This window comes from Haplochromis burtoni, unplaced genomic scaffold (assembly GCF_018398535.1).
Source record: "Haplochromis burtoni strain Fernald_Lab_line unplaced genomic scaffold, NCSU_Asbu1 Contig_541, whole genome shotgun sequence".
Lineage (NCBI taxonomy): Eukaryota > Metazoa > Chordata > Actinopteri > Cichliformes > Cichlidae > Haplochromis > Haplochromis burtoni.
This window is the reverse complement of record NW_024582902.1, coordinates 98896-109890: the sequence shown is the minus strand read 5'-3', so window position 1 is coordinate 109890 and position 10995 is coordinate 98896. Positions and strand designations below refer to the sequence as shown.

Genomic DNA, 10995 nt, shown 5'->3' with positions numbered 1-10995 from the left:
CATGAACTACACAACACTACACACTAACTACACACTAACTAACCTTTAACCACACAACACTATACACTAAATACATGCTAAGTAACCACTAACTACACTCATAACATGCATACATTCATAAGCTAGCATGAGCCTACAAGGATGGGGCTACATGCAGGGATGCTAGCGTTAGCCATGTTACCTCCAACGTGTTATATCAGGTCAGGCTAAGTCCACCTGTATCTAGTCACAGGTCTCCATTTCACTGCCGTTTCTCTTTGTATGCATCATTTGTCCACGCTGTACATTTTCAGAGAGTGATAGGCAAGGCTTAATATCCAAGCAGCAGCACAAACACTTTAAAACATCTCCTTGGAAAAGTCGTTCACAGCAAACAGCAACACGTAGCTAGCCTATGTGTCGCTAATCAATCAGACAGCTGCTTACGTTGCACTGCATGCTTAACTGGATTGGTTTTTCTCCAAGGACTAAAACAGCCACAGAAATGGTAGATGGAAAAGCTAATCCATTAGCAAATTTAATAGTAAATTTAATAGTAAATACGATAGCAAATCTAGTAGCTAACAGGAAAAGGTAACTGTATAAAAAAGGAGCAGTGGGACCACCATTTATTGTATAGTTTATCATTAATTATTAATTCATGAAACGCTTTACTTGCTGGTGCTGTACATTACTGAGTTGAGTTTATGAAAACAAGTAATCATTTTGCTAACTTCTCTATTGGTCAGTGAGGACAAGCTCATAGTGCCTCCTGCTGTGCAGTTTCTGTAAGACAGGATTAATAGGAGGTGGAAACCTCCTATTAATCCTGTCTGTGGGTGTGGATACTCCTGACTTTGAGCTTAAACACGAACAAATTGAAAAATTGTTTTACGTTAAATTCGATCTTTAATTATTTTATTCATTAAGACAATACTAAAGTACTCTTTATTTAATAATTTTATTTAAAAAACCATTTCTGAATCATTAATCGCATACAGGATCCAGAGAAAAGTACTAAACTCAGTTTTTGTTCTTCATGTTTACTGAGCTGTATCTTTGCTACACATGTGACCACATGCAACTACTTATATACGAACACAGTGACAAAGACATTCCCGCAAAGAGAATGGCGACTATGTCACCTGCCTTCTCCCTGAGATCAGCAGGAGGGCCCCCACTATCTATCCACACACCCTCCACCCCCCTTGTCCCACTCACTGTGATAAACCACATTTATGATGCGATCCTATATGTTTATAACTAAATGAAACAAAAGTGATATTAGTAAAACATGTGATCAACACATGAAGAAATTTCCATCACGATGGAATGACTGATTTATAAATACTGTTTTTATTTTCACACAAAACTATGAACTAAAAATGTTACTTATGTCTAAACAAATAAAAGAATTAAGGAATGAATTCATAAATTAATTTTCTCGTACAGATTTAATTCCACAGTTAATTATTCTGAATTGGCTTTCATCAGGAAAACTGATCAGATTTAATAAAACCCAGACCATCAAACAGTTAATCAGTAACTCTCATCAGTAACTTTTATCAACAGAACAAAGAATTTGTGCTCTGTGATTGGAGGATTTTACTCTCTGCTGAAAAAAACAAACTCACATTCAAATATATTAAAACAGATTTATGTAGAAGTTTTTAATTGTTTTCATGTTTATTTTGAACTAAATTTAAAATAACTACACAGAACATGCAGCTGTCCACAAATAAAGAAATCAAACAAGAGAAATACTTTTTATTTATGGGTTTCTTTGTTTGAATCATTTCTGTTTTATAATTTAAATATAAACACATAAAGGTTCAGTCGAGTTGGGACACAAATGGGTACAAACAGGAAAATAAAATTAAATATTTAACTAAACAAAACTAAATCAAAGCATATAATAAAATTAAAAAATCAAAATTCAATTTTATTTACACAGCGCCAAATCACAACAACATTCGCCTCAAGGCACTTTATATTGTAAAGTAGACCCTACAAAGATAGATACAGAGAAAAACCCAACAATCATATGACCCCCTATGAGCAGCACTTTGGCGACAGTGGGAAGGAAAAACTCCCTTTTAACAGGAAGAAACCTCCAGCAGAACCAGGCTCAGGGAGGGGCGGGGCCATCTGCTGTGATTGGTTGGAGTTAGAGAAGGAAGACAGGATAAAGACATGCTGTGGAAGAGAGACAGAGGTTAATAACAGATATGATTCAATGCAGAGAGGTCTGTTAATACATAGTGAGTGAAGAAGAAACACCCAGTGCATCATGGGAATCCCCGGCAGCCTACGTCTATTGCAGCATAACTAAGGGAGGATTCAGGGTCACCTGGTCCAGCCCTAACTATATGCTTTAGCAAAAAGGAAAGTTTGAAGCCTAATCTTGAAAGTAGAGATAGTGTCTGTCTCCCGAATCCAAACTGGAAGCTGGTTCCACAGAAGAGGGGCCTGAAAACTGAAGGCTCTGCCTCCCATTCTACTTTTAAATACTCTAGGAACAACAAGTAGGCCTGCAGAGCGAGAGCGAAGTGCTCTAATAGGGTGATATGGTACTACAAGGTCATTAAGATAAGATGGGGCCTGATTATTTAAGACCTTGTATGTGAGGAGCAGGATTTTGAATTCTGGATTTAACAGGAAGCCAAAACAGGAGAAATCTGCTCTCTCTTTCTAGTCCCTGTCAGGACTCTTGCTGCAGCATTTTGGATCAGCTGAAGGCTTTTCAGGGAGTTTTTAGGACTTCCTGATAATAATGAATTACAGTCGTCCAGCCTGGAAGTAATAAATGCATGAACTAGTTTTTCAGCGTCACTCTGAGACAGGATATTTCTAACTTTAGAGATGTTGCACAACAACAAAATGAAGTTATTTTAAATGTAAAAACAATATAAATTAACTTAAGTTCAACTAAAATCACATGAAAGGTTTGATCAAACTTATTTAATCAAACAATTTAATTAAAAAAACAACAATTCTCCTTCACCGCTGGTAGTTACCATGGCAACAGCAGAACGTGGCAGCTGATTGATGATAAAAACTACAAATGCTCCCATGATGCATTCTGTCTGTTTCAGAGATGGGGGTGCGCAGACAGAGCATGCCCAGTGCCTCCACTACCGACACACCCACCGCCAGAGTGACGGTGAGCTCTCTCTCCCTCACACACACACACTCTCTCTCTCTCTCTCTCGCCTGCTGAGATCAGCCTGTTGTTTCCATGGCAACAGGAGTTGAGCTGCTGTCAGCTGTAGATTAACTGACTGACCCCACCTGCTGGTGGGATTTATCTCCACACCAAACTCCATCGAATATCTGTGAATTTAACATCGCTCATTGATCACAGCAGCTAATACGGCTTCACCCGATTTCTTCTTCAGGGTTTTCTGTCTCGCAGGTTGAAGCAGTCGCTGCGTCGGACTCGATCTCAGCCCAAACTGTCTCGTCACAGCAGCTTAAAGACCGGGCAGATCAATGCAGCTGACACTAGGTAACAGTCAGTTACCCAGAATTCCACTGGGGTCACTTACTTTGTTGTACAAGTACAGCCTGTCAGTTTAATGTCATATGACTGATCCTCTGTGTTGTGAGTAAACCTGCTATAATTTACAGCGTGCTATAAAAGTGAAGACCACAGGTCTCTGTCTGTCAGGATCCTGGGTCTCCTGACCCAGTGTTGAGTTTCTTCTTTGTTGCCCCGGTTTATTCTATAGAGTGTAGTGTCGTAGTTTTCTGAGTATTTAGTAGCTGCCCTCTGTGCCTCCTTTATGTTGGTCTCTGTGTTTCTTAGTTGCTCTGTCTCCCCTGTCAGCTGTATCCCCGAGTCAAGTCCGCGTTTCTGTGTTACATTTCCTGTTTTACTTTGAAGGTTTGTGTCCTACGTGAATGTGTTTCGCTTCCCTTGGCTGTCGTTGTGTCTGTTTCTCCCACCTGTGCTCCCCTTCTGTGTCTCATTCCCCTCGTTATTTCCCAGTGTATTTAAGCCCTGTGTTTCTCTGTGTCGGGATCTCCCTCATGCTGTGTGTTTCTCCCTGCGTCTTCATGTGTGTGTTTTGTTAGATTCTTCCCAGTTTAGGTTTTGTTGAGATTTCTGTTCAGCAATAAAAGCTGCCATTTTGAGTTTAAGTTTCGCCTCAGTTGAGTCTGCATTTTGGGTCCTTTTCCTGCCTGCACACAGCCGTTCCATGACGCTGTCAGTTTATGACCACCTGAGTATTCAGCATGGTGCGGCAGCGCTCAGGTCTCTGAGTTTGTCAAGATTTAATCTGAGCTGTTTCATTGCAGTAATACACTACAGTTTGTTCCCAAGTGAAATCCTGTATGCTTTGAAATTTCCTCTTGTGGAGTGCCAGTAAGGACACAGAGTACCAAATCCCCAAAACTCGATGTGCAGCATGATGAGGCCCCCAAATCTGTAACTGTCCCTAACTTCACGGCTCAAAGGAACCTACGGTGAAAATTCATGATGCTGCTGCAGTTCACGAAAGTTTTAACAATCCAACCTTATTACTAACTCAGCAATCAGATACAGTCCTCTAATCTAGGTTTTATATAAGAGGATTGCATTTAATACTTGGATGAAAATCTTCTGCTGCCAGTGACTGTATCAGGTACCCATGGACCACATGCTGGTTCCTCCTTGAGATGCTCTGCAGGTCACTGTAGTTTGTATTAAATCCCTGAAAATCTGGTCAGCTGACCTGAGATCAGCTGACTGACTTTAAGAGTATCTCATTTGTTGGGTTTTTTGCAGTTTGCTTTGGCTCCGTACCCACAGAGCACAGCGCTGTCATCAGTAACCGCCAAAGAGCAGCTTCCTTGCAGCCGGACATGCCCACGCCATGATGCTGCCGCCATCATGTTAGACAAATGGATGCTTTAGACCATCATCTTTTCTCTCCATCATACAACTTTCTCTCAACTTCATGTGCACAAACACATCTTTAGATGCCACTGGCCTGTAGGTGTGAATAGACTGCAGAGTCCTGGCCTGACGAGGTCGCTCCTCTGTGTTGTGCCATCCACTTCGCCAGAGGTTGTTTGGTTTCCCCGATGTATAAATCCTGCCAATCCTCCTGCACTTAACAGCGTACACTATGTTACTCTGTTTGTGTCAAGCGACCCGATCCTTGGGGTGGACCAGTTTTTGGCGCAGCGTGTTTGGGGGTTTAAAAGCCACAGAGACCTGGTGTTTAGAAAAAATGCGTCTCAACTGCTCCTGACACGTACGGGATCACTACAGGTTTTCGCTTGGGCAGCGGTTGTCCTTCTCTCCTGGATCAGCTGGAGCTTTCTTTAGGAGCCTTCCCAGCTTTGACAAAAGTCCAGCTGGGATAACCACATCTACTCAGGGCCTTCTTGATGTTCTTCTGCCTCCCTGGCTGCTGTGTCAGTGGGGATGGTGTTCGCTCTGTTTTGTAGCGTCCTGATGACGCCCAGTTTGTGCTCCAGTGGATGATGAGAGTCAAACCTTAGATACTGATCCGTATGTGAAGGTTTACGGTACACGTCAGCTTGTAGATGTCCCCCATTACTGATGGAAATCTCACAGTCTAAGAAGGCTAACCTGCCACTGTTCATATCCTCCCTGGTGAATTTGATGTGTCAGTCCACCGAGTTAATGTGGTAATGTGGCACGTCCTGAGATTTGATTTTCACCCAGGTGTCATCCACATACCGAACCAATGGCTTGGTGGTGTTCCAGGGTAGGATAGCAAAGCCCTCTTTTCCACTTCTTCCATGTACAAATTGGCCACGATAATAATAATAGTAATAATACATTTTATTTATAGGTGCCTTTCAGACCCTCAAGGTCACCTTACAGTAACACGATGGGTGAAACTGGGGAGCCCACGGCACATCCATGTTTCTGCCTGTAGAACTGAGCCTTGTATGTGAAGTAGGTGGAATGAAGACACAGTTCAAACACACTTGGTGGATGCTGAGAGTGGTCCTGTTGCCGAGGTCATCCTGTAATCTCTTACGGACTACCTCCAACGCTTCCGTGACTGGGATGCAAGTGGAGAGAGATGTAATGTCGTATGAGACCATGGTTTCATCTGCCTCCATAATGACATCTCTCACCTTCTCAACAAAATCCAGGATGTTCTGGATGTGGTGTTCAGAGCTGCCTACCAACGGGTTGAGGATCGAAGCCAGAAGCTTGGAGATGTTATAGGTGACAGAGTTGATCATGCAGACAGTCGGTCTTAAAGGTGCACCCTGTTTATGTATCTTCAGTAAACCATACAGACTTGGTGTGGCTCTGGTATGAGGTCCGGTCGATAGCCTTGTCTTGTTCTAACTGCTTCAGACAGTCTATCACCCTCTTCTTGTAGCAACTTCCTGGGTCTCATTTCAGGGGCTCAAGTGTTTTTGTCACTGAGCAGTGACAACATGCTAGCTTCAGTCATTGTGCAGATATACTGTTTATGAGGTTTAGTCAGCTGAGTCTGAAGGAGACACCTGATGATGATGAAACGTTTCTCCCACTGAAAACGTCCAGGTGAACAGAATCAACCTTTGGGATGTACCTACCTGGATGACCGAGTGTGCATCAAGCCTTTGTTAGATGTATTACAGTGTGTTCTTCCTGAGTGCACCTAGAGGTTTGCACCTTGTTGTAAACTCTCTGTCTCTTGGTCTACAGCTTCCCAGCGATGCTCCTGCCATGTTCCTGACCTGGCTTATGTTTCCAATCATTTTAATAAATCTGTCATCATCCACTCTTCTGAGCTGCTCACTGCTCTCATTGTTGTTTCTGCTCTCTGATTATTTTATTCATGTATTATCAGCCTAGTGATGGCCTCCTTCACTGACATCTTTCATGTCGTGCTTACAGTTAACGGTTATATCAGCTCTGTTATCTGTTATCAGCTTCATTAGTCCTGGAATGATGAGGGAACAGGCTTCACCTTTCAGGCAGGTGACAGTCCAGTGCCTTTGGGGATTGTGTGTAAACATGTTCGTGAAGTATTAAAACCAAACCTTTATGAACGCCTGAGTTAAAGCTGTGCGCGAGCGTATGCAGCAGCGTCTGAGTGGCTGCGTGTGGAGGTTGGTGTTGATATAAAACCGGGGAGAGATGCGGCGTTTGATTCCTGCCTCGATGACACCAAATGGAAAATTCCACTTTCTGCTGCAGACAGGAAGTGTGTGCGTACAGGACCAGAGAAGAAGCAGCTCAGAGCGGCTGCAATAACACGCGTGTAACCGCAGCCTCTTTAACACATCAACACGTATCGTACATGTGCGCTGCTGGGGGGGGGGGGCACCCCTGACAGGCCAGCAGAGGAGACAAGGAGGATAAAGAGGAGCAGAGAGGGAGGAAGTAGGGCAGCCTCACTGCAGGGGAGGGGCAAGAGCTGACAGACGAGGGGGGTGAGTCACTTAGAGACAGACAGAGAGAGAGAGAGTGAGGAAGGGGAGGGAGGGCTGAAGCTGTGAAGCATCAGAAACAGCAAACACACACAGACAGACAGACAGGTTCATCCACACAGCATCAGCAGCTTCTCCATCTTCCTCCTCCTCTTCCTCCTGCTCGCTGCTGAAGGAGGCCATGAATTTATAGCTGTCTCCTCCTCCTCCTCCTCCTCAGCAGGATGCTCGGTGAGTGTCTTTGATCCTCTTTGTCCTCCGATCAGAAAAATGTGCTGCAGTGGATTTCTGCTTTGTGTGTGTGTGTGTGTGCGCGTGTGTGTGTGTGTGTGTGTGTGTGTGTGTTGTTATGTGTGTGTGTGTTGGGGAGGTGCGTGCATGCTGCCGTCTTCCACCTGATTTGCATTTCCATGCATGATGCGTTTCTGTGTGTGTGTTAGCATGGCTGCAATCTGCACATAGCTAGCGTGCTATGCTGTGTTCCTGTGTGTAGCACACAGCATAGCAAGGTTACACACAGACACGCAGCATTAGCCATATAACCAGCTTGTTAAGACAAGATGACGAGCTAACCGAGCAACACACCCGTCCTGCTGTGTGTGTATAAAAAGCTAAAGAGGGTCATCATCATCATCTTGTTTATCATCAGTTCAATTCAATTTTATTTACACAGCGCCAAATCACAACAACAGTCGCCTCAAGATGCTTTATATTGTGAGGTAGACCCTACAATAATACATACAGAGAAAACCCAACAATCATATGACCCCATATGAGAAAGCACTGTGGCGACAGTGGGAAGGAAAAACTCCCTTTTAACAGGAAGAACCAGGATCAGGGAGGGGCGGGGCCATCTGCTGTGATTGGTTGGGGTGAGAGAAGGAAGACAGGATAAAGACATGCTGTGGAAGAGAGACAGAGATTAATAACAGATATGATTCAATGCAGAGAGGTCTGTTAACACACAGTGAGTGAGAAAGGTGACTGGAAAGGAAAAACCCAGTGCATCATGGGAATCCCCGGCAGCCTACGTCTATTGCAGCATAACTAAGGGAGGATTCAGGGTCACCTGGTCCAGCCCTAACTATATGCTTTAGCAAAAAGGAAAGTTTGAAGCCTAATCTTGAAAGTAGAGATAGTGTCTGTCTCCTGAACCCAAACTGGAAGCTGGTTCCACAGAAGAGGGCCTGAAAACTGAAGGCTCTGCCTCCCATTCTACTTTTAAATACTCTAGGAACAACAAGTAGGCCTGCAGAGCGAGAGCGAAGCGCTCTAATAGGGTGATATGGTACTACAAGGTCATTAAGATAAGATGGGGCCTGATTATTTAAGACCTTGTATGTGAGGAGCAGGATTTTGAATTCTGGATTTAACAGGAAGCCAATCATCATCACTGCTTAGTGTTGACCTGTCCACCTCAGACACTGACAGGCCACGGTGCCTTAAACCTGCAGTCCAGCAGGGGGAGACTCTGCTGTGATTTGTTAGAAGTGAGGAAATGAGTCCAGCTGTTATTCAGGTCTCATTGGATAAAAAGTGATGGTTGTCATGGAAGAGAAGGTCCAGTCACAGTCTGAGAGGAGCAGGAAGCAGGGGGAGGGTTCTGGGGAAGTGGCGTGCAGTGGATCGGACGCTGTGATGGAAATATCGTCACACAGTTTCAGTTCAACGTACCAAATCACAGCATTGCCATGATGTCATTCACTGGTTAGTGATGCCTCCATGTTCATGTTTCCAGAGGTGCTAATGCTAATGCTAGCAGAATCATTTAGCAAGAGTGACATCAAATCAAATTGCACAGCCTTCATGAATGGTCTGTTAGTACAGTAACCTCACAGCAGCCATATTATTGTCAAAAAGGCCACGCCCCTAACATTGCAGACTAAAGCGTTTGAGTTATAACAACATGCTTTCCTGTGCACGTGTTATGAAGGAGGAAGTTTGAGTATCAAGCTGTAAACATGTTTATTTCAACATGGCAGTTTGTAGGGACTGACTCACTGCTGCCTCTGCTGCATGGCAGAGGAACTGCAGGTGTGTGGACGAGTGCATTTGGCTCTCAGTGTCCAAATACACCAAAACTACTGGATGGGGTGTTTGAGGTGAGAGGAGGGCTGTCCATCGGACAGTCGGCTGCTGGTCATCGTTCGTACTTCCTGTTGTCGTGTTTACGTCTGTCAGTGATCAGACTCTGACCGTGTCCGTTCACACTGACTCTGTAAGCTCTGCAGCCTCTCCCTGAACTGTGACACATTTGCACATGATAAATAAATAAATGTTGTGGAGAAGCCGAGATCAGCTTTGTTTTCTGCATCGGAGTTAATCAGGTCGGCGTGTGGTGGCTGCCTCCCTGCGCGCTCCGTTAGAGCTGCTGTGGTTGTGTTCGGTCCGGAGGACGGGAAGCTGGGTTTCTGCTTGTTAACAGCTCCGTGGAGGAGTGAGTTATGTAACGAATGGAGGACTGTGTGGTGGAGACATGCAGAGGTCTCCTCGCTCAGTGATGAACGTGGCCTCAGAGGCTGGCGGAGCATCGAGGCACCGCAACGGGATCTTTCCCAGAGGTGCCCTTTGTTTTAATTCTCGGGGCTTTACGAGAGCAGCTGTGCATGATTCACAGCTCAGAATAATCCTTATTCATACTCAGCCTGCATCCTCTACCTGAAAAACCCTTCCCTAAAATGCCACTTTCTTCTGAGGGGCAGCACCTCAGACCCATTTCAGAGCGTCAGACATGAAGTCCAGGTGTGCCAATGAGGAGTATCATCTCACGATGCAACAGGAAGCACCAAGCCCAGCATGACATCTGTACGTGTAATCACATGTGCTGCAGCAAAGTTTGGAAGCAGATGAAATGACTCTGGCTGAATATGAATCCTGAGCTTTTACTCCATCACTGGCTCGTACATTTGTTTCTAACGCCGCGTCACACTGTAATACTTCAGAACCGCCTTCTTTTATTAAATGTAACTTTACTTTATGACACCTCAAATGTCTTGAAAAGTATCAAACTGATTGGCTTGTGCTGAACCAATCAGAGGTCCTGATTAAGTTCTCCTTGACCTCCTGAGCTTCAGCCCGACAGTTGTTTCAGCTCCACCTTGCTCTACAGCTCCAGGTGAACCTGATCACACTCGCTGCATCACTCGGTCTCTGTTGTCAGATCCAAGTCAAATCTCATGTTCATTTTTCACAGTGTAGATCACCTTCTTTGTGTCCCTGGAGACGTCCAGGAGACGTCCTAGACTTCTCTGACAGTCCAGGTTTGGGATCCATGCCTCTGGAAACTCGATGAGTGCGTCTTCCTGTCCTGTTAGTAATCACACTGTGTATGTTTGTTTCAGGTGTGTGATGCGTCGGCTGCGTTGCGGTAGCCAGGAGTCATTGCTAAGCACTGGCTGTGTATCGTCTCTCGAGCTCAGGATGGACCAATCAGTGATTATTAAGCCGGTTCACTCATCCCTGCTGGGACAGGACTACTGCTTTGAGGTGACGCAAACAACACACACAAACTGCAGCACTCCCAAAACCGAGGTGTCCCAACACAATCATTTACATACTGCTCTGTGCCTGCCTATTACACCAGCCTATTAATCAACCAAAGACCCAGACAGACTTTTAATT

General features: G+C 44.6%; 1 protein-coding gene across 1 annotated transcript in view; it reads left to right on the top strand.

Moving 5' to 3' along the window:
* The window catches only part of dab2ipa (DAB2 interacting protein a), a 41392-nt gene that overhangs the window by 9960 nt on the left and 20437 nt on the right, over positions 1 to 10995 (top strand). The window contains exons 5-7 of the mRNA XM_005947763.3: positions 3075 to 3142; positions 3378 to 3487; positions 10716 to 10860. Of these exons, the coding sequence (XP_005947825.1) occupies positions 3075 to 3142; positions 3378 to 3487; positions 10716 to 10860 (323 nt within the window). The remainder of the gene's footprint in view (positions 1 to 3074; positions 3143 to 3377; positions 3488 to 10715; positions 10861 to 10995) is intronic.